Genomic DNA, 24,326 nt, shown 5'->3' on the forward strand with positions numbered 1-24,326 from the left:
TGTCAGTTTAGCCAGCTTGGCTAGTTTTCAACCATAGTCCCTGGGCAGGTATTATGGTGATAACTGCAAAGAGATAAAATACATTAAAACAGGAACAGCATAAAACCACATCAAATAACAGGGATAACAATACAAAAACCTCAAAGGATAAATCAAATTGCGTAAGCAAGGGCAAAAATGATATTATTTCGCTGTAACCCCACAATCTCATACTTCCCCGTATGATGGAGGAGGAGGAGGAGGAGGAGGAGGAGGAGGAGGAGGAGGAGGAGGAGGAGGAGGAGGAGGAGGAGGAGGAGGAGGAGGAGGAGGAGGAGGAGGAGGAGGAGGAGGAGGAGGAGGAGGAGGAGGAGGAGGAGGAGGAGGAGGAGGAGGAGGAGGAGGAGGAGGAGGAGGAGGAGGAGGAGGAGGAGGAGGAGGAGGAGGAGGACTAATGATGAGAAAGAAAAGTATAGAGTTTACGAGGAGCACTTGAAGGCATCTTGAGTTTACGAGGAGCACTTGAAGGCATCATGAGAGCTAGCAGACAGTGGTGTGTGCAGTGCCAGTGCAGCTATCTGCAGGATGGAGCATTGAGTCTGAGCACAACACACATCGTAATCAAACATCAATTATCCAACATGTTTTAATTAACTTTGAGGGCATTCAGAGGACTGCCTCTTGGATTGGATTGTGCGCCCGAGTCTAGCAAGGGAGTCTGGATTAAAGGTAACGTTAATGTTATGACGTCTCTATGGTCGTTATTAACGTTAGCAGCGATCGCTCCATGCCTGACGGACGGTGCTTCATTTATATCTAAATAGTGTTGTTATGCCGCTATACTGTGATCATGTGTTACTTTTCATCGTTATTGTCGAGTTTGTATCTTATATTGCGGTCCAGTTTGAGTTTCAATTAATGTAAACAATAACCACAGCCTGGCAGAGAACGGGTCGCCAAACTCCATTCACAAATCAGACACGTCAGTTTCCTTGCTTAAAGTAACTGTACATACCTCCTAAAACATATTCGTGGCTTAATCGACAGGAACCTTTCTTAAATTCGGCTTGTATACAGCACACCAAGCAGCAATTTATTTGAGTAAAATGTCAACTTTTGGAACTGCTTGAACTGCAGAAGGACTCCTAAAGAATCAGAAAATGATCTGTAACGTTCATTATAAGCCATGGCATGTTAAATTGGCAGACTTTTGAATGAATTTTGACCTATTTATACAGTCTTTGGTTTTGACATGTAACTAAACTTAGCCTCCGCCATCTACAGTACAATAACTACTACTAATAATGATTAGTTATTGTAATACTGTATCAATTGATTGAGAATTGATCATTATTTTAGGGCTGCAATGAACGATTATTTTCATAATCGATTAATCCTTCGATTATTTTCTCGATTAATCGATTAGTTGTTTGGTCTATGAAATGACAGAAAATGGTAGCAAATGATGATCATTGTTTCCCAAAGCCCAAGATGACCCTCTCAAATGTCTTGTTTTGTCCACAACGCAAAGATAATATCAGTTTACTGTCATACAGGAGTAAACCAGAAAATATTCACATTAAGAAGCTGGAATCACAGAATTTAGACCTTTTCTCTTAAAATTGTACTCAAAATGATTAATCGATATCAAAATACTTGTAATGTCGATTAATCAATTAATCGTTGCAGCTCTAAATTATTTTAACACAGTTCCAATGACCTGTGTGTGTGTGTGAGTGAGAGAGTGTGTGTGAGAGAGAGAGAGACTAATGTGTGTGTGTGAGAGAGACTAATATTGACTGTCCACTAGCACAAAGCTGTGTCAAGATGAATGAGGAACTAGGTAGGCAATTGGCTAACTTCCCAAGAAATCAACCACTAACCGAACAGAGCACTATTGGTAACAGTGTTGGGGAAGTTACTCAGGAAATGCAATCGGTTACGTATTACTCCTTTAAAAAGCAATAAAATTACTTTACTTATTACTTGGTATCAATCAAGTCATTAGTTATGTTGCTTGTTACTTTACTATTACTTTCGCTACCCCACCCCCTTAGTCAGCTCCTTTTAGAACTGAATCCACTTTATTGGAACAATAATTAACATTACAGGAGGGGTCAACAATCAGCCAAACTGCAGACCTTTTTATTGATTTCCCTATGGGACAAAAAAAAGACTCTCGTTCTGGCAAGGCAGTAGTCTCACATTAGCCTGGGTAAACCCAGCCTCCACGTGACCTCTATCTAGCGCATAGATGGAGGTCATGTGGAGGCTGGGTTTACCCAGGCTAGTCTCACATAGCCAGACCTATCTCCACACTTTGTTTTAGTGCTGTGCCAGTGCTGGAGAAAGTAATGCAGTAACTTGAAGTTACTTGGATTAGTAATCCCTTACATTAGTAGTCACTGGGAAAGTAACAAAATTATAGTAACCCCTCACTTTACTGGCCAACACTGTTGGTAACTAACTGTTTAGTCTGACTCACTGGAAGCAGGCTGTGGGGATAAGCTCTGCCATTGGCTCGGACCATTTCAGTCAGAGCGAGTCCCTTTCCGCTCCCTGCATGTCGCGCTCAAAATGCCTCCACCGCTGTGAAACAACAACACTAGCTAGCAACCTACAAGCTGAAAATGGCAAAATTTGCAGAAGATTTGGATTGTGCAATAAAGCAGGCCTGCTTGGTACTTTCGGTGGATGGTTTTAAAGATAATGGAGATAACGGAGGATTTTTTTCCCATCGTTATACCAGAATGAGCGTGAGTTGAGCTAGACTCTCATGCGCTGGTACAGCGTGAAACGAAGTGTGGCGATAGTCTGGCAAGTGAGACTACTAACTGACTTTGCTGGGCAAGAGCTTGGAGCTCAGTCAACTTTCTTCACCCTCTTGTCTTTGCAGAGCTCTAAATGGGGGAGTTTGAGAGCAGTGGTCTGGGCCGGGTAACAGTGTACTCCATCCAGGGGTGCCCCCACTGCATGCAGGCTAAAGCCACCCTGAGGGGTCTGGGCCTAGGAGTGTGTGAGGTGGATGTGGGCAGGCACCCGGAGCTTAGGGCCAGGGTGAAGGAGCTGACGGGGCGCAGCACGGTTCCTCAGATCTTCTTCAACGCCCTTCACATCGGGGGGAACGACGACCTGCAGAAACTGGTGAGGAGGGGACACACTAACAGGCAATGTACACCAAATATGTTACGGCTGCGTTGCGGATCCGGCAAAACTGCAGGATCTCGACTCTTGTCCATGTTAATTGATGGGCGATACATGCGGTACGGAAAAATCACGCACCTGTTCTATTTTTGTCAGATCCCACATACGTCTGACAGATGACATGTGTGTGGGTCTGTTCGCAGCTCTACCTGAGCCTTACATGTGTGTGGGTCTGTTCGCAGCTCTACCTGAGCCGTACCGCATCTGTTCCGGAGGCGGTGTACATTAGCCCTAAGGGCAATTCACCCAAAATGTATCGAAACCGACATTTGAACTTAATCTTGTTCATTTAATTTCATTTATTTATTTGTGTAGGGACAGATCGTACATACTGTATGTTTACCAAAACATCTGATATCCTGTACCACGGCATTTATAGCCCAAGGCTAATTTGCAATGCCCCTCCCTAGATGTAATTATTGTTCATGTCAATTCGTTATATTAATTTAATTAATTAAACAATTCACAACTTCCACAAGGCCTGCATTCATGAACTGTCACCTTTAAAAAATACTATGTCGTGTTCAGTCACGTGCCTCTGCCCCATCCCACTAACGTTAGTCTGTGTTCACTCAGCATGGAGGATGCCACGAGCGAAAACACTGAGCCAAAAAACGGTAGAGTACAGACCTGTCAGAGGACTATGACGGCAGTATAAAAAACAACAATGTATAAAATAAATAAGAGTTCATGAATCATAATAAAAGTAAACATTTGAAATAATCATGATATTGATTTGAAGCATGAAGTCATATCGTCTAGTCCTATTAGGACACACCTACATGCCCTCAAGTCAAACAAGTGTTATTTTGTGTTAGGGCTGTTTAGTGATATATATATATATATATATATGTATATACGGACACTGCAGCACCGCGCCATATGATGCGGTGATGCCGCAGCGCCGGTGTGTGGTACTCAAACTATTTCCCCAAGGGAATTATTATCTACAAATATTGCACATGATCCAGAGTTTAAAGGCATCACTATATTTAACAAGCAAATACAAATTTCACAACTTGCTGATGACACAACTATTTTCTTACAAAATAAAGATCAGTTGCTGAAAGCTATTAATCTAGTTGAGCAGTTTTCATTAGCTTCAGGTCTGAGGCTCAATCTATCTAAATGTGAGTTGTTGCCCTTACATGATTGTGAAGATACATTGATAGAAAATATTCCTGTAAAGAACACAGTTATGTACTTGGGCATCTATATGATTAAAAACCTTGTAGCGAGACAGCAACTGAACTTTAATGGAAGGATTAAGAAAACCAAGAATGTTCAATGTTGTGTCTGAGCTGCCATGCTCTTGTTTTTGAAAAAACCAAATAAAATATTATAAAAAAAAAAGAAAACCAAGAATGTCTTTAACCTCTGGCTTCAAAGGGACTTAACATTATATGGCAGGGTTCTTTTATCTAAGGCCGAGGGCCTTTCTCGCTTTATTTACCCCTCTCTCTTTTTGTTAACGAGCCCACAGCTACGGAAATCAATGTTATTTCTTAACTTCATCTGGAAAAACAAAACTCACAAGCTTAAAAAGGCAGCACTTTCTAACAGCAGGGCAGATGGAGGTCTAGAGGTCTTAAATTTTCATGACACTGTAAAGACTTTTAAAATTAATTGGCTTAAAAGATGCCTGGGAAACCAAGATTCTTTGTGGTTCTTCATCCCCAACCATATATTTGAGAAAATTAGTGGTCTTCCCTTTGTTTTAACATGTAATTACTCACCTAACAAACTTCCTGTTTCTTTGTCTAAGTTTCATCAGCAATCTCTTCTTGCTTGGAGGTTATGCTTCGTCCACAACCTTTCCGAATATAAAAAAATCCGAAATTTTGGCCATCGGTGCATCTCTAAAGAGAACTGGTATGAAGAATTTGGTCACTTAACTGTCCGTGTGTGTGTGTGTGTGTGTGTGTGTGTGCGTGCGACGTGTGTGTATGTGTGCTTGACCTCCTCAGGCCCCTGAGGAGCTGCAGAGGTTGGTGCGTGTGGTGAAGGAGGAGCCTCTCCCAGCAGATGCTCCTCCCCTGCCGGAGAAGAACCAGATGGAAGAGCCCGGGGAGGCTGATGGAGGTGAGAGGGTTAGGGCTCTTTAGACCACAGAGAGGCTGACGGAGGTGAGAGGGTTAGGGCTCTTTAGACCCTGACGGAGGTGAGAAGGTTAGGGCTTTTTAGACCACAGAGAGGCTGACGGTGGTGAGAGGGTTAGGGCTTTTTAGACCACAGAGAGGCTGACGGAGGTGAGAGGGTTAGGGCTTTTTAGACCACAGAGAGGCTGACGGTGGTGAGAGGGTTAGGGCTTTTAGACCACAGAGAGGCTGACGGAGGTGTTAGGGTTAGGGCTCTTTAGACCACAGAGAGTGTTGTGGGCCTGCTTTCTGGGGGCAGTGACGCTCATGCAGAACCGGTGCTGTCGCGTTTGCGGAGAAACATATTAATCACTTAGAAACAAATATAACCTGTTAATAGGACGTGTTTCATCCGGCCCCGGCGGCTAGAGGTCTTTCCCCCAGTGATAAGCCCGACTCCCGAGGCTACGTTACAGAGCCTGCTGATGACTTCACAGTAGCAACCGGACCACCTCCGGGTAGGAAAGATTATTGTAAAATAAACAACAGGTATAAACTCTCTTTGCAGCACATCAGTGTCGCTCTATATTGGAACTATGAAACATTGCATTGCCGCTACCAAATAATATTCTAATAATAAATGTAGGCGTGTCTGCTGCCGGCCGTTCTCGCCGGGCTCAATGAACCAGATTTGGAACACTAAATTCCCAGACGTTTGGTGGTTAGGTGGCGCTGTTGGTGCCGCTCACCAAACGTCTGGAAACCGAGACTAAGAGGGTTAGGGCTTTTTAGACCAGGGGTTCTCAACCTTTTGTAACCTAAGGCCCACTTGATTGTTAAAACATTTCCGAGGACCACCTTCCCAGAATAAATGAGAGAGAGAAAAAAAGTCATTGAAATTATGCATTTTAATTGGGAAGTTTTGATTTATATAAATTATTGAGCACATTCAGATATAAAAATAAGTAAATAACTAGCTTTCATCATGATTTTTTATTTTATTTTTATTAATCTATTTGGCAATACCACTGCCTCCGCGGCCCACTACACGGTGCTCTGCAGCCCACCAGTGGGCCACGACCCAGTGGTTGAGAATAGCTGGTTTAAACCACAGAGAGGCTGACGGAGGTGAGAGGGTTAGGGCTCTTTAGACCACAGAGAGGCTGACGGAGGTGAGAGGGTTAGGGCTCTTTAGACCACAGAGAGGCTGACGGAGGTGAGAGGGTTAGGGCTCTTTAGACCACAGAGAGGCTGACGGAGGTGAGAGGGTTAGGGCTCTTTAGACCACAGAGAGGCTGACGGTGGTGAGAGGGTTAGGGCTTTTTAGAGCACAGAGAGGCTGACGGTGGTGAGAGGGTTAGGGCTTTTTAGACCACAGAGAGGCTGACGGAGGTGAGAGGGTTAGGGCTCTTTAGACCACAGAGAGGCTGACGGAGGTGAGAGGGTTAGGGCTTTTTAGACCACAGAGAGGCTGATGGAGGTGAGAGGGTTAGGGCTCTTTAGACCACAGAGAGGCTGATGGAGGTGAGAGGGTTAGGGCTCTTTAGACCACAGAGAGGCTGACGGTGGTGAGAGGGTTAGGGCTTTTTAGACCACAGAGAGGCTGACGGAGGTGAGAGGGTTAGGGCTTTTTAGACCACAGAGAGGCTGACGGAGGTGAGAGGGTTAGGGCTCTTTAGACCACAGAGAGGCTGACGGAGGTGAGAGGGTTAGGGCTCTTTAGATCACAGAGAGGCTGACGGAGGTGAGAGGGTTAGGGCTCTTTAGACCACAGAGAGGCTGACGGAGGTGAGAGGGTTAGGGCTTTTTAGACCACAGAGAGGCTGACGGAGGTGAGAGGGTTAGGGCTCTTTAGACCACAGAGAGGCTGACGGAGGTGAGAGGGTTAGGGCTCTTTAGACCACAGAGAGGCTGACGGAGGTGAGAGGGTTAGGGCTCTTTAGACCACAGAGAGGCTGACGGAGGTGAGGGTTAGGGCTCTTTAGACCACAGAGAGGCTGACGGAGGTGAGGGTTAGGGCTCTTTAGACCACAGAGAGGCTGATGGAGGTGAGGGTTAGGGCTCTTTAGACCACAGAGAGGCTGACGGAGGTGAGAGGGTTAGGGCTCTTTAGACCACAGAGAGGCTGACGGAGGTGAGAGGGTTAGGGCTCTTTAGACCACAGAGAGGCTGACGGAGGTGAGGGTTAGGGCTCTTTAGACCACAGAGAGGCTGATGGAGGTGAGGGTTAGGGCTCTTTAGACCACAGAGAGGCTGACGGAGGTGAGGGTTAGGGCTCTTTAGACCACAGAGAGGCTGACGGAGGTGAGGGTTAGGGCTCTTTAGACCACAGAGAGGCTGACGGAGGTGAGAGGGTTAGGGCTCTTTAGACCACAGAGAGGCTGACGGAGGTGAGGGTTAGGGCTCTTTAGACCACAGAGAGGCTGATGGAGGTGAGAGGGTTAGGGCTCTTTAGACCACAGAGAGGCTGACGGAGGTGAGGGTTAGGGCTCTTTAGACCACAGAGAGGCTGACGGAGGTGAGAGGGTTAGGGCTTTTTAGAGCACAGAGAGGCTGACGGAGGTGAGAGGGTTAGGGCTTTTTAGACCACAGAGAGGCTGATGGAGGTGAGAGGGTTAGGGCTCTTTAGACCACAGAGAGGCTGACAGAGGTGAGGGTTAGGGCTCTTTAGACCACAGAGAGGCTGACGGAGGTGAGAGGGTTAGGGCTCTTTAGACCACAGAGGCTGACGGAGGTGAGAGGGTTAGGGCTCTTTAGACCACAGAGAGGATGACGGAGGTGAGAGGGTTAGGGCTCTACTGTGTGTGTGTCTGTATGTGTGTGTGTGTGTGTTCATGCGTGTGTTTTGTGTGTATGTGTGTGTGTGTGCGCGCTAATCTGGACACCATTGCCAGTGCAGACAGTTGATACAGGACACTTGACACTGCGGATGAGCCCAGCAGCACAGGCCTCTACTTCACTTGTTATTCAGCTGCTCCCTGCTGCAGAAGCAAACTTTGTCAGAAGGGACTTCACACAGGCTAGCCGCTAGCTGTTTGAAGAAAAGAAGAAAACCACTGACAGCTCTATTGAGAGCCAAAGTCACACTCTCTTCCGGGTTCGGCATGGGGCCTAAGGGATTTCATTCCCCATTCATTTTTTCATAGATGTTTGGTCAAATGCTTCTAAAACGAGTCTGACTTAATCCTATTCTATGGTAACATGGTTAACTATCCTGATCATGTGAACTCACATTCTGTCTGGCCTCCAGCTTGCCGCCCAGCAATTTCCAGAAATTACAAACTGCACGGGCCACTCAGGGACCTGCCACGTAGTTGACAGCATAACCAGCCAATCAGGCACGCCGGTGGCTCCCGAACCAATGAGCAGTAATGTTGTTTGTAGAGTAAACACAGCCATAAGTGCAGTTATTGCAGAAATAGACTCAATAACAACAATTCACCTATTGCTAAGCCACACCCCCTTAGCTCACTCGGACACACAAACAAAATCACGCTGACACTAGAGTAACAATGGCAGCCGTCACTGTGAACGCTATACCTCAAGAGGCTCTAGTTAGAAAAGTTACCTCTTAGCATTAATCCTGATTTGGTTTACAGATTCCGATCATTCTGACACCAAAAGCCAATAAACGACTTGACAGCTCGCGAAATAAGACCAACCGAGGAGCACATGAATGAATGCAGCATAATTCCATGGGTCACCTGTCAGAAATCTGCAGTTAGAAAGAGAGGGTTTCTGCAATATTCTGTGGCAAGCTACTTACAATGAAACGCAGACACAATATCTTCATTTATCGACCAAGTACATGCACATATTCTGTCTGTACATGTGACTCTGTACATGTGTGTTTCTGTTTGTGTGTGTTTGTTTCGGCATATCCCTGCCCTCGCAGAGTTGATGTGTGAGAGGGACGAGATGGCGGGCCTGGTAGAGGACCTCAAAGAGGCCAGTGTGATTGGCTCTCATAGGAGGGGGCTGAGTTTGTACAAAAAGAGCTTCTCAGGCGCTCAGCTGGTTGGCTGGTTGCAGAAAGAGAAGGGCATGGGTAAGTAAGTGGCTGAACACACCAGACGCCAATCCTATGCTGAAGCGACACAGCGCAGCGGGCGGTTTCATTTCAGCGTCCTTGTTAACAGGGGAGAGCGATCACACCAGCCGCAGCGCTTGGCCTCGCCACGCCACGCTGAAGCCACACTGCACACGTGCTGCAGCGATCGTTTCAGCGTACGGTCTATTTTTCAAGCATACAGAGTGCTGCACACTTTCAAAAGCCAAGAGCCTGCTCTTTCCAACGATGTATGGCTCGTCACTGAGAGATGAAAACTCACCTTGGTAGGCTGTCAAAGAACCGCAAAAAAGTTTTACAGATAAAACTATAAGTTATGTCTTACCTTTGCTGTTTTCCAATCAAAAGCTGTGTTCGACTCCCTAAAAACGCTACTAATTGCTACGCCTCTTCATCATCTTGAAGCGTTTTTTTAACAGTCATGGTGTTTACAAAGCCATATGGAGGGTTTTACATGGAGTGGTCACCTTCACACAATAAATTATCTTTTTGTTCGGTTCCACGTCATTTCCTGGAAAACTGTCTGACGTACATTCTTTCAGTCCACGTTGATTCTATTGCCTCTGACGGTTCCATAGAGCGTTGGTTCTCAAATGGGGGTCCGGGGACCCCCAGGGGTCCGTGGCACTTTGCAAGGGGGTCCGCGAAAGGTTTTCAGGGAAATGAAAATAAAAACTTTTTTGTTGTTGCAAAAGCTTCATAGTTCAACGGAAATATGTTATCTTTTAGATCTAAAATGGTTCATGGATTCCATTCTAATCTAACAAACCTAGCCATTTAAAAGTCAAGCACGTTACCGTGGAAACTATTAAGCTTAGCCCAAAATCACAAATCAGAATGAGGGGGTCCCCGGTATATTTTCTATCTTGTAAGGGGTCCTTGGCTGAAAAACATTTGAGAACCTCTGCCATAGAGGTGTCAATCATCCAAATCGACCAATGGGTTCCCGAGATATCCCTCTGCGTAACGCCCCAGGCTTTGCCTGCATATTGAAGAAACCTTTTTGATGCATTGCATGCAGTAAAAATACAGATAACGCTTGAGGGTTACTCAAACTATAATGCATTTTAACTGAGTACCTATAGTGATATGTAAATGAGAAAAAAGGTATTTCACTCTTCTACCATAGAAAAGTCAAATGGCACATAGGATGGCCAAAATGTGCCCAGATCAGGTCCGCCTGGGCCTACCTGTAGTAAAACATCTGTAAAATTGCTCTGGTTCACTTTCCAAGGATTTGCTTTGATACAAGCACTCGGAGCTTGGCGGAGCTTGAATTTTTAATTTTTTGCCATGTTCTAACTGATTTTACTCTGATACAGTAAATTTTTGAATTGATTCTGACACTTCTACAGCAATCTCACAGGTGTTGGCTAGCTGTTGAAAAAAATAATTTTCAGAAAATCCCCTGTAGTTGTGGAGATATACTCTATTCAATTCGCCGGGCATGTCATTTTCGGCAGGTGAACTGAAAAATAGGTTTAGGGATTAACAGGTTAAGTATATTGTGTGACCTAATCTAAAGTGAGGACTATCTATACCTTACAAATCATTTATAAATTAGATTAAATACAATAGTTAATACGTTATAAATTAGCTTATTAATCAGTAATAAAACATTGATAACTGTGTTCATGAATTACTTACAAATGATTAGTAATGTATGAACAATGCTTTATAAATGATGACCTAAGTATTTACTAATACTTAAAGCAGAACGGCATGCTGCTTGATTTGAAAACTCTGCAGGCAAGGTGGCCGCCTATACTCCCTTCTTTAGCTGGCAGAATTCCTCCCCCATAAACTAACATAACTTGGACAATAAGTATGTAACATACAAAATAAAACAACCTGTAATATCTTCATTTGATGTAGAATGCAGAGGACATGTAACTGTTATGCAAGTTAAACTTGCATTCCAGGAATATTGCTCTAAAGATAACGTAAATGGCTCGAGATACTGTGTCGTCCTGAAACCCACTCGCTTTGCGCCAGAACACAATTTGGGGGTGGTTTTGGCGTAACCTATGTGGGATTCGAAATAACGCATCCGAGATAGATATCATAGAAAACGTTATGAATATAGCCACGTTATAAACAACAAACTAACGCTGGTGATCCGTATGGAAACGGTGTTACTCGAAATGGTTAAAAGTTCTATCAATTTGGTCATTCAGTGGCGTTTTACTGCCCTGTAACATAACTAACTAGCGGCTAATATTAGCCACAGTAGGCGATTTCCCATGGATGCATTGCTCTTAAAGGGCTCGCGCCGCGTCAACTACAGTAATCACATGGGGGGAAAAAAACAATTTTTCACATGAGTGGGGCACGCGCTAACCCTACCGTGACGTCACGATGTACCAAATCTCCCATTCATTTGAGGGCACAAAAAAAGCAGGTTTGAACCCATAGAGGGAACTTATGCTGCTGAAAATGATACAAATGGTACAATGGTAACAGTTTGGTCTCAAATGTGGAAATTTTGACCAGAATTCGTCACACACCACCCCCAAAGTCATATATATTGGTTAAAAGCTGAAAAAAGTGTTTTGGGGTTTAGTCCTGCTTTAACTAATGCTTAATAGTGATTATAAAGTGTTACCGAAACGGATTATTGTTTGTTCTAGCTTTATCTCGACATTATTGAAAACTGGCAGCATCCTCCTTCCTACTGTACAAAGTTCAGATAAACAAACAAGTGTGTCTTTGTGTGGCTTTGTGTGGCTTTGTGTGTGCCAGCCACGGCCCAGGCCAATGAGACCGGCCAGGCCCTGCTGCAGAAGAAGTACATGGTGAGTGTGCACGGCGCTGGGCAGCAGCACAGCCAGTTTGGAGAAGAGACTGGGAACACTCTGTACAGGCTGCTGGAGCATGACCCTCACTCTGCCCTCAACGCAGGCCAGACGGCAGCCTGCACCCCCCTGCAGGGTAGGTCAGCCCCAGGACACTGAGCTGGGAGACTCCCCTCCCCCGGCCGCCTCCCAGGTTCCCCTCTTCTGGTGTTGGTGTCGCTCAAAACATTCTAAGATTTTCGATTTTGGTTTGTTTCACGAGGAGAAGCTATTGCACATTTCAATAATTTAACTCACTCTCCCTTAGGGATGTGGATGGAGATCATGTATCGATAAGGAGCCGGATCCAAGATTCTCAAAACCCGAAAATCAATAAGGTCGTCTGAGCTCATCGATACTGCTATCGAGACTAGTGGGTCCTATAACGTAAAGTTATGTCTTAAGAGACCAGAGTGATGTCATCTACATCAAATCACAGGTGCACAAACACACGGCATTGAAGTTTTTTTAATTCAATTGAATTGTCTGCCAACTGCCGTCAACTAAACAAAGAAGAATTGAATTGGCTCACCAGGCTAGGCAAATTTCATTGTTCAGAAATCAAACATTCACAGACTCACAGTTAAGCAATAAAAGCAATACTAGTTATGTTAAGAATTTGTTGTCGTATTTCCACCAAATAATAGAAAGGTATCGATAGTGGTATCGATGAAGCCTCGGATCGTTACGCAGTCTCGAAACTGGTATCATTATCAATAAAAATTAACGGCCCCATCCCGGCCTACTCCCCCCTCTCCCTCTCTCCCTATCCCCCCCCCCCTCTCTCTCAGCTGCTGAGCTGTCTTCAGTTTTGAGGGAGATGATTCTGAAGTTGTTCTCTGAGCATCTCTCTGATGATGGCAAGGTAATGTCCTCCATGACTCACTGTGTGTGTGTGTGTGTGTGTGTGTGTGTGTGTGTGTGTGTGTGTGTGTGTGTGTGTGTGTGTGTGTGTGTGTGTGTGTGTGTGTATTAGGTATATGTGTGTCATGTACAGTATATGCATACTGTAGATAAATGGAAAATAACATGGACACAGGACACCACTGCTCCTGTGTCCTGCAGAGAGGATTGGTTCCCCTGAAGTTTATGGACTTGTGTCCTTCGAAAAAGTACAAATCTGAACACACAGGTTTGCCTCAGCTTTCATTTACTTTCCCCAATGTTCTTTTCTTTTCGAATATCTTAATATTGTGATATGGCATAAGGGTTGTCTTTTTCTGGTTTTAAAGAGTACATTAAGTAAAGTGATGTAATTTCCAGGTTGTTCTAGCTGTTCTCTTATTTGCCTTTACCAACTTACTGTATATTAGTCATTATAACCACATTACTAATGATTATTTATCAAAAATGTCAATGTGTCAATATTTTGTGAAAGCACAAATAGTCATCCTTCATACAATGTTGTTCCAATATCGATATCAAGGTAAGGGGTAAAAAATATTGTGATATTTGATTTTGTCCATATCGCCCAGGCTTAGTTTAAGTCATAAGAGCTTTCTGAAGACATGAGATGCATTTGCCCAGACATCTCAAGACCTTACAATATCTTATCACTGATCAATCAATCAATCAATCAATTCTTATTTAAAGTGCAAAATCACCATGAAGCATGGTCCCAATACACTTTACAATTAAAAGAAAGCATAGGACAAGTATAACAAACAATGCTCTAAAAATTCATGTTAAAAGGAACAAACACAGTTGAGGGCCACATTAAAAAACATCAAGTTGAAAGGGGTGTTCGAATACAAATCAAATAAATAAATAAATAAAAACTAGTAAAACAGCCACATTAAAAAACATCCCAAATAAAAGGGGTGTTTTAAAATGTGACAAACCCAACCATAGTTCTAGAGAAGGCCGTAGTGCAGAGAAAAAAGGTGTGTTTTCAGTCTTGATTTAAAAATGTCAACTGAACTGGATTCCCTAACATATAGTGGAAGTTTGTTCCACAGATGGGGGACGCGGTAGGCAAAAGCTCTGGAAACAACCGTTTTCTTAACCACAGGAATGGCTAGAAGACCAGCATGGAGAGAGCGAAGGGGGCGTGCCGGTACATAGTGTAAAAAGTTCTAATAAATACGGTGGTACAAAGCCATGCAAGGCCTTATATGTTAAAAGAAGAACCTTAAAATCAGCTCTAGCATATACTGGTAAACAGTGAAGCGAGGCCAGAATGGGAGTAATATGATTACATTTTGTAGTCTTAGTCAATATTCTAGCTGCAGCATTCTGTACCAGCTGAAGACTTCTCGTAGCACAACTATGGAGGCCAGAGAGAAGGACATTAAAATAATCAAGTCTAGAGGATACTAATGCATGAATTACATTATGAATTGCAGAGATAAAATAGAGCGGATTTTGGCAACATTACAAAGATGCAAAAATTATGTCTTGGTAATAGCTGCAATATGAGACTGTGAGTATGAGTATAAAGGCCCGTTAACCAGCTCCGTCAAGGGAGCAAGCTCTCTTGTAGCACGTGTGCTTTGAAAGAGGGAGGTCGGTCGATCGATTCCCGCTCCACCACTGGGCAAGCCTTTAAAATGGGTTGCAGTGCTGTTAACACAATTCAGATCAGCATAGTGCCTTCAAATGACCGTGGTTGTTGTACATGCTCTCTTGTAACCAAACCACTTCCACACTACTGAAGCCATGCCCCTTTTTGGAATTAACTCCTCCCCCATGGAGCCACTTTCAACCATGCTTGTAGTTGCTGTTTATACGTCACACTGTTACTCGGCGTAACGGTGTGACATAATTACGTCAACAACTCAGAATATTGCCATTATCACAATATGAATTTTTGACTATATGAATTGTACCTGTGTTATTGTGAGCGATACGATATGGCACACCTCTACTGTTTATGTATACTTGGGTAAAATGAGTGTACAGTATGTGCAGAGATGGGAAGTACCGGTACCTAAGTACAAATAGGTACTTGGTTACTTGGGTATTTATTTATTGTAGTATTTTTTTTTTCTGACAACTTTTTACTTTTACTCCCTACATTTTGACACAGATATCTGTACTTTCTATTGCTTACATTTTCAAAACAGGCTAGTTACTTAGTTTTAGTCGTTTTAATGCATGACAGACCAGAACGATGTAGCGTCGTTTGTCTGTCTCTCTCTCGTCTCGCGCTCTCCCATCTTTCACACATTATGTGCACCTTTTTTGTGGAAAAACCATATCACGCAAATCATTAATCAAAATATATACTAGTCTTTATACATCTTATATTATGTCTTATAACATGTATAATAGTCTTTACACATCTTAAAACATGTTTGGAGGGGATCTTTTAAGTTTAATAGTCTTTGGATTATATTAATACGACTTGACTTTCAGTTAGGTTTGCACAGAAACAACCGGTGGAAATACTTGTTACTTTTATACTTTATTACATTTCAGGGCCTTTTTTTAACTTTTACTTGAGTAAACAAGTTGAATCAGTACTTCTACTTACACAAGTAACTGTACTTCTACTTGAGTAGAGATTGTGTGTACTTTTCCCATCTCTGACAGTATGTGTATGTGCCTTGTCCTTATGTCCACAGTATGTGAACTACCAGAGCATGTGTGTGAGCCCGCTGTTTGAGCGTTACTGCGAGCTGGCCGTGCAGCTGCAGAGGGTGGAGCTCCTGTCCCTGAGCCGTGAGGAGAAACTGGCCTTCTTCATCAACATCTACAACGCCCTGGTCATCCACGGCTCCGTGCGCCTGGGGGCCCCCACCAACATGTGGCAGAGATACCGGGTAGACAACACCGCTCCACTCAGAGTCCTTACAGTATTACCCAAGGTCCTTACAGGGTTCCCCTGGTGTGTCATGATGAAGTAGCCTTTCTGTCATGCGGTCTGTGTTAGCTGGCTCTGTTAGCCAATGTGTTATTGTAAGTCGCTTTGGATAAAGCGTCTGCCAAATTACGTAATGTAATGTAATGTAAATGTAGCCTGTCAGCATTACTGTCCCCAAATTGTGTTTGTTGTCTCGTGGTCACCGGGCCCCACGTTCACAGCTGCGTTAAGTCCTCAATTTGGCAGGAAATGACGTCACCCGCCAGGAATCATGGGAATTGGAGTCTTTATCTCACAGGCGGCACACATAATAAATTTAATATTACCAAAAGAGAGCTGCTGCCTTATATTATAAATCAGCTCCATAACACTAGGGGTGCACCAATGTATTGGATCTTTTGCTGATATCCGATATCTGATATTTTCCAACTCTTGGCTGTTTGCCAATACGGATTATATGCACTCATCCCCCTCTTCCCCCCCAATCTAGTCTCTCCTGTAGTGGAATTAACACATTATTATGCCTATTCTTATGGTGATGGCCCACTGGCAGATGCAGACATAAATACAATGCTTTTCAAAATGTACACATTCACTGGGCAAAAGAGGAAAACTACTTCAACTTAGGTTATATATCGAGCATTTGGGCATAATTAAAGCGTCATTGTATTGGCCTGTCATATCGGCAGAAATGTTAGTTTCGGGCCAATGCCGATACTTAATTTTAAAGCCTTGATCAGCCGATGTCATTCTGATATCATTGTGCATGATGCATCCCTTCCTTATAATGTTTCCCAAAGTCCATACAGTCTTATCCAGAGTCATTACGCTGTTCCCCAAAGTCCTTACAGTCTTCTCCAGACTGGTTATGGTGTTCCCCAAAGTCCTTACAGTCTTCTCCAGAGTGATTATGGTGTTCCCCAAAGTCCTTACAGTCTTCTCCAGAGTGGCTATGGTGTTCCCCAAAGTGCTTACAGTCTTCTCCAGAGTGGTTATGGTGTTCCCCAAAGTCCTTACAGTCTTCTCCAGAGTGGCTATGGTGTTCCCCAAAGTGCTTACAGTCTTCTCCAGAGTGGTTATGGTGTTCCCCAAAGTCCTTACAGTCTTCTCCAGAGTGGTTATGGTGTTCCCCAAAGTCCTTACAGTCTTCTCCAGAGTGGTTATGGTGTTCCCCAAAGTCCTTACAGTCTTCTCCAGATTCGTTACGGTCTTATCCAGAGTCCTTAGTCTTATCAGAGTTATGGTCTTATCCAGACAGAGTTGCTACGGTGTTCCCCAAAGTCCTTACTTACAGTCTTCTCCAGAGTGGTTATGGTGTTCCCCAAAGTCCTTAGTCTTATCCAGAGTCCTTACGGTCTTATCCAGAGTCTCTACGGTCTTATCCAGAGTTCTTACAGTCTTATCCAGCATCGCTACGGTGTTCCCCAAAGTTCTCGTGGAGTTTCTCTGAATCCTACCAGTGTTTTAGACCGTTATACAGGGTTCCTGTAAAGCTGCTAGTTCTCATTATAAAAAAAGGTATCAGTGTTGTAACAGTAATTAACGATTATCCGTGTCTCTGACTATGCCGTGTCGGGTGTTGGGTCTAGAAAGTCCTTGAAAAGTCCTTGAAGTTGATGTTTAAGAAGGTGTGGGAACCCTGGTTATAACCTCTGATGCTTATCTAGATGTGCTTGAGCTGGGGTGGACAACACCACACTGACAAATATTTGTTTCTGTCTTGTCTCTCTCATTTTGTAGTTCTTCAACTATGTGAGCTACCTGATTGGGGGAGAGGTGTTCACTCTGCAGGACATTGAGAACGGTATTCTGAGGGGGAACAGAAAAGGCGTCGCACAGCTTTTAAGGCCTTTCTCAAAGACAGACCCACGCCTACAAGTACTGCACATTTCACTCCTTCATTGTATTGCATTTTGTGTAATAACTGATATAATGTTCACTGTAGAAGTTTGATTATCATATTTTCCACTAGGTGGCTCTCCCAGATGCTGAGCCCCTCATTCATTTTGCCCTGAACTGTGGGGCAAAGGGCTGCCCACCAATCAAAACCTACACCCCACAGGTAATTGATTGATTGATTGATTGATTGATTATTTTATTTTATTTTTATTTTGCCCCTCATCTCCCCATCCATGTTTTGGTTTTATTATGTTTAATTAGATTATTAGACTAAAAATAAATGTGAAAATTCATACAATAACTAAACTGTAACCAAATGTATTTTGGCAGAGTTCTCTGTAGTGTTAAAACTTGACAGAGCTGTAGTTTATAATAGACATGACCAAACCAGTTCTCCTCCAACTAGCCCAGTAGGTTTCTATGAAGCCTATGGCTGTACAAAATTGTGAATATTCCATAGACCGTATGAAAATATGGACATAGCCACCTTGATGTCACCCATTGGTTTCTGCACTCCCGTTTTGAAGCCTAGAATTTGGCATTTTGACTGTCGCCATCTTTTCTTTTTGCCAGAGCCGCAGCGCGGCCTGCTATTGGTCCGTGATCAGTGAGCTGTGCGATCACTGGACAGGTGACCTGTCAATTGCACCCCAAAACATAGTCTGCTTTATCGTCTATTTGACTCTAAATGGGACCATAATTTACAAAATGGGACATCATGTTGTATTGAATAAGACTTGAAACTTGCGATTGAGACCATAAACTCATTAGGAAAGTGTTTACTGAGGTCATAAATCAAGTGAGAATTCACATTATTTTCCCATTGACTTCTATACAATCTGACTTTTCTTTGCAGACATAGACTCTATAAACGAGTGAGTTATATAAAAATCCCCTTCCCCCCATACAGTTATTATGAACGGTGAAATTAGCTAGAGAGATCAAAGCCATTTTTTGAGCCAGGCTGTAAAGATGTTTACGTCTGGCATTTTAACATGGGTCTATTGGGAATGACTTGCTTTTGCAGCCGGGCTCAAGTGGCCATTCAAGGAACTGCAGTTTTTGGCACTTCCACGCTTCAATTTTCCAAGACGGAGGTTGCTGCTTGTGGCATGCATGCACAGCAGATCAAGCCGTACTTGCATGGGGGAAGGTGCTCACTTATCATTCTAGAAAATCATCAAGGAAATAACCTGTCAGCCAGGAAACAACTACTTTGTGAATGCAGCGTACCTTTACATAGCTCCTCCCCCCCCCCCCCAGCTGGTCACTTCTGAGAAGACAGCAGCGTACCTTTACATAGCTCCTCCCCCCAAGCTCCTGAGAATACTGCTCTACATTAATTACACAATATACATATGTGATAATACTGGGAAGCTTGTATGGGCCTTGAGTCTTGTCTGTTCTCCACCCTGGCAGGACATTGATGGCCAGCTCCGTACAGCAGCTGAGGCCTTCCTGGAGAACGACGACGGCTGCATGGTGGACTCTGGGAAAGGAGAAGTACGACTCAGTCAGATCTTCAAGTGGTACAAGGCTGACTTTGGAGGCACCGACGAGAAGGTAGCTCTGAGCCCAGCTGCTGTCTGTCCCACTCTCTCTCAGTTTTCTGACCTATACTGCATCCAAGGGCTGCCACCTACTGGCAGGAGGCAAATGCTACAGCATTTGGTGTTTATGTCTGTCTGTGTGTCTAAAAGATGGCATTATGACCCATTTCTAACCCTGACTGTTGGAGAAAATATAAGTTCCATGGGCATTTCTTAATCAATAAGCTAATAATTGCCTAATAATTGCATACGCATAATTAATATAATATAATATAATATAATAATATAATAGGAGTGGGCCAGCTAATGTTAACTCTATACGGTTCAATGCAAACAGTCTAATTAATGTCATTAAATATGATGCATTGAACACTGTACTTGGCTTGTTTCCAAGTCACACTTAAATCTTTTAACCTTTGTAAAAGAAGCTTCTTATATATATGTACCGTATATATACTGTATATAATTTTTCCAGTTTCACTTTATTCAAACCTTCCTGTAAAAGGATTCATGTTTTTAAGTAAAATATTTTCAAAGTAGCATACTATTACAACAGGAACATATAATTGACCTTTTATTTTCTCCAACACTGACCCTTGATAAAATGCCATATCCCAGCAGAATGAAAAATGCATATTACATCACACACCCAGGGAGCGCAATAGTGTGGTTCCAGAAGTGAAAATACTGTACTGTACCATCCACATTCTGAATCGAAGAATCTGATTATTAGCCTAATTTTGTAACCATCCAAGGTAGACTTACCACAAGATATGAGATTGTGAACCAGTGGAATATGGACTTGAGACTTGACTTGGACATGCAAAAAAAAGACTTGTGAGCATCTCTGGCAGTAGCTCAGTCTGTCCTCTCTCTTTCTTCTCTCTCTCTCTCTCTCTCTCTCTCTCTCTCTCTCTCTCTCTCTCTCTCTCTCTCTCTCTCTCCTCTCTCTCTCTCTCTCTCCCAGCTGCTGTCCTGGGTGTTGGAGCACATGAGTGACTCTCCTAAGAAGACCAGCCTGCAGGGGGTGGTCTCTGCTGGGAAGACTAAAGTCAGCTACCTCCCCTACGACTGGGGCAGCAACAGCAGCCACTGAGACACGTGTACACTTTCTATACCTTTTCAGTCCCTCCAGGATTTCGCATAGTTTTTTTTGTGATTGTTGCCATCAAAAATGCTGATTTTGCAGCAGCTTTTCTCAAAATCTTTGAAGTTTTATGTGATTTCTTTTTCTTTTTTTTGCTGTAAAATTGCGGAAACTGGCAGAAATTGCAAGGTGAGGAACCTGTTTTGCCGTTTTTGCTGATCAATTGCGGGAATTTTGAAAAATTGCAAGCCCCTGAAAATATTGTGGAGCTTGGTTGAATTTGCATTAATTATTGCGACCGCAATTTCTTGGAGGGATTGTCTTGTCTTTTCCCTTTCTGTCACACAGCATGTAGTTTATAAGCAGGAGGTCGCACCACACCGGCCTTCACCAGGCAAATGCTTTTATGCAAATTCAGCACACCTCTTTGCATCCCGGTGGTGAGAGGGTTGAGCGTTGTGCCATCCAATCAAACTTCTCTTCTGGGCTTGTGATACCTTTAAGGACTCCTCGTAAGTTACTGCTCCTGAGGTCGGAAGTCCAATACAATGCACATTATGCATGTTATGCATTATTTTAAAGAATTCATTAGCCAAATACTATTTTATATGCAACTAAAAGTTAGGCTAAGACTGAAAGTAGAAGCCTACAATTATTACACACACACACACACACACACACACACACACACACACACACACACACACACACACAGAGTAAAATAATGTATTATTGAAATAATTTACCGGTACTCTACCCAGTTGGGATGCACTCAGACACTTCTTTGCATGTTTATGATCAGCTTTGAATGCTGTGGGAACACGTTTGTACTTTTTTCAAACAAAGAACAAATAAGTTCACTATTTGTCTATAAAGATAAGATGCACAAGTTAATTCTTCTTGGGTGTCTGTGGGTTCTGAAAATATTTTAAATTATATTACCCAAGCTCAAGCTTATGAGTACAGTTAAATATAGCAGTATAAGTCTTAACTTGCAGACATGCAGACCTATGATACCGGTAGGTCTACTAGTATATTTTTTATTAACTGTCATTAAAGGTCTCAAAATTCTTATTTTAACTTGATGAACCTTGCAGACACTCTGTGTTCAATATATTAATTTCATTGGATTGTTTGTAAGGTTATAAGAGTGCAGTTTAGTGTGTTCTACAACTGTGAAGGTTGCATACTGGACTCTTGGAAAGCTTCTTTGAAGGCACATTCCTCTGCGCCCGCAATGCAATTATTTTCTTATCTCAGGTGCAAGGGGAAGTGTGTGGGCAAACTGTACTCTTTCAAAAAAGCTCTTTCATACCATCACTACCTACTGCATCTTGTCTGTAGTCAAAACAACTTTTGCGTTAAAGATAATACCGATGTCATGCGCATGACTGAGCTTTGGTTTGATCTCCATAAAGCCACAAAGTTGAGCATCACTTTACATGCTTGTGCGTCAAAGCCCTCGCCGAATGCGCCAAGGGGTGCACCACAGCTGGCGAGCCTGCCGGCACAGCTCGCGTGCAGCTCCTTGAAAATATGACTCGACGCAAACAGCGCAAGTATAATATGTCAATGGGGAGATAAGAGGAGAGAGTGAAAGCTATTACCAAGTATATGCATACATTCTCTCCTTGGGCTAACTTCTAGTCATTGAAATCCTAGTGAAATCACACCATTTACTCATTTTGCTGGGGACTCCCTTGCGACCCCTCGTCGAGCTGACGTTCGAGTATATGCAATTCTTCAATGTCGAGGCTATCGCACAAGCCTGTTTAAGCATGTGTTGTAGATGACTGGAATATGCTGCATGCGATACTGGAGCACCGTCCCATCAGAACACTGTCTGGCCTGTAGCAGGACTGTTGCCAGGGCCTTGTTCTTACCTCTGACCCTGCATCAGTGCATCAACACCTTTTAATACCATAGACTGCCCCAGACCAAATAGACTGCCCCAGGAAGCAGTCCTCAACCATGGAAGTTAGCATCGCCTGTTTCCCTCATCTGGAAATCAATGGGATTTTTGTATGGGGACTTTGGTTAAATGTCTGAAATAAGGTCTGTGGTAAACTAAAGTTTATATAATGACAAACTTTGTGTTCAGCAAGATCATCTTCACAAATGAACACTACTTATGTTGTGTTTTCTGAAAATCGCGATTTACGCTTCAAAAATTCTAAAAGTGGTGTTCATTTGTGAAGACTATCTTGCGATCTTGAGACAAAGGTCTCCGTTTATTTCAGGCATCCAATCAAAATCCTCGTACAAAAATCCCATTGACTTCCCAACGAGGGAACCCAGGGTGATGCTAATTTGGCCTAGAAAAGTAGGTCACCCCTGCGGTACTCTATGCATTTAATATGCACACCCAGCCATAACCTGACGCTGCCGGATGGTTTGTTACACAGAACCATCTGGGACCTCGTCATGGAAACTGGAAAAGGGCAGGCGTGTTCAAAAAATACCAGGCAGGTGATTGGCTGAACCATCTGTCTATCACGAGATTGCTTCTCACTTTTGTCGCACCTAAATCCCACCCGTAGCTGCCTCTGGATGCTGATTGGTCCAGCCCACTGCTAGGACGGAGTTAAACCAATTAGCTTGGAGCGCGACAAGATGGATTTCTCGCGCGATTGTGATCTTGTGAATCCAGCTGCCTCGCAAGGTTAGCACACCCCACCCCAGCCATGAGAAAAGGTTGGAACGTGCTTTTGGAAAAGCCATAACTAGTCTCTCACCCAAAGAGTACGAGATCTTTAAATCCACTCTAGATCCACCCAGAATTTGATGGACTTATCTTGATAGGTTTAGCCATATTTGGAGTAGGTGAGGTGTATAGGACACTTTGCTCCATTGCTAATGATGGATTGAAGTTTAACTGTGCATTCGCACTGGGGCCATTTTCAGATATTCGTGCGATGAGATCACATAAAACGTGCGTAGATAAGAGTTCGCCCCGGGGGGCATGAATGAGGCGAGACATGGTTTTCGCCTCATCGCCCGCGAGCAAACACGTGAGTGAAGCATTCTTTTCGCCTTGGTGTGAACGTATAGTAATGATGTTATATCTGCTTATTGCAAAGATTATTTCACTGTTGACTCAGAATTAGGGATGTACTGATATGAACATTTTGGCTGATACCGATACCAATATTAAGATTGCTGTTATGGCCGAATACCAATGTTTAGCGATGTCGATATATGATATAATCCAACGATGTCAATATATCATAAACCAATTGGGTACATACTGAAAAACACATATGAACAGAGTTTGAAAAAGTGCTGTCTTTATTTCCAAAACATTTGGATAACCCCATAAATCATATATTTGCCACATTGTTTCCTCTCAATATGAACATTTTGGCCGATACGATAACCGATATTAAAGCTGCATTCAGCTATTTTGTGTTAAAATAAGTGTTACGGTAAATGGCTCTATGTTCTGACAGCAATCACTGAAATAGAGTGTTTTGTCAGTGACTTGGAACCCCAACCCCCCGCTGTCCTCTATCTCTCTCCTGTAGTCCTGCAGGCAGGGCGGACATATCTCCGCAACCTCACGGATGGCGGTGTTGGATTCGGGTTAAGAAAATACATAATAGTCCTTTATAGGCATTGCGATCCGACCTTCAGTTTCCCAGAAAATGTCAACTTTTCTCTGATTGGATAGTGGGAGGTCGCCACCAAATTGTATCCAATGCCTGCAGGACTACAGGAGAGAGATGGAGGACAGTGGGGGGTTGGGGGTTCCAAGTTACTTACCACTTTATTTCAGTGATTACTTTCAGAATATAGAGCCATTTAACACTTATTTTAACACA

The 24,326-nt window shown here is 43.3% G+C and overlaps 1 protein-coding gene across 1 annotated transcript; it reads left to right on the forward strand.

Annotated features, from left to right (window-relative positions):
• Positions 1-570: 570 nt before the first annotated feature.
• On the forward strand, positions 571-20,680 carry LOC310771787 (uncharacterized protein). The gene is made up of 11 exons (XM_083664311.1): positions 571-708; positions 2,876-3,123; positions 5,151-5,265; positions 9,157-9,309; positions 12,073-12,261; positions 12,956-13,029; positions 15,731-15,928; positions 17,710-17,847; positions 17,942-18,031; positions 19,288-19,431; positions 20,386-20,680. The coding sequence occupies exons 2-11, from the start codon at positions 2,884-2,886 to the stop codon at positions 20,512-20,514; spliced, it is 1,470 nt and encodes a 489-aa protein (XP_083520437.1). The 5' UTR covers positions 571-708; positions 2,876-2,883; the 3' UTR covers positions 20,515-20,680.
• The last annotated feature ends 3,646 nt before the right edge of the window (positions 20,681-24,326 follow it).

This window comes from Poromitra crassiceps (assembly GCF_964638095.1).
Source record: "Poromitra crassiceps genome assembly, contig: HAP1_SCAFFOLD_1248, whole genome shotgun sequence".
NCBI classification, from domain to species: domain Eukaryota; kingdom Metazoa; phylum Chordata; class Actinopteri; order Beryciformes; family Melamphaidae; genus Poromitra; species Poromitra crassiceps.

Bases quoted from the DNA above. Each gene is read 5' to 3' on its own strand.
- LOC310771787 (XM_083664311.1), top strand. From the start codon at position 2,884: ATGGGGGAGTTTGAGAGCAGTGGTCTGGGCCGGGTAACAGTGTACTCC. The intron at 17,848-17,941 runs GTACTGCACATT...ATTTTCCACTAG, and splicing joins AGACAGACCCACGCCTACAA to GTGGCTCTCCCAGATGCTGA. The intron at 18,032-19,287 runs GTAATTGATTGA...CCACCCTGGCAG, and splicing joins TCAAAACCTACACCCCACAG to GACATTGATGGCCAGCTCCG.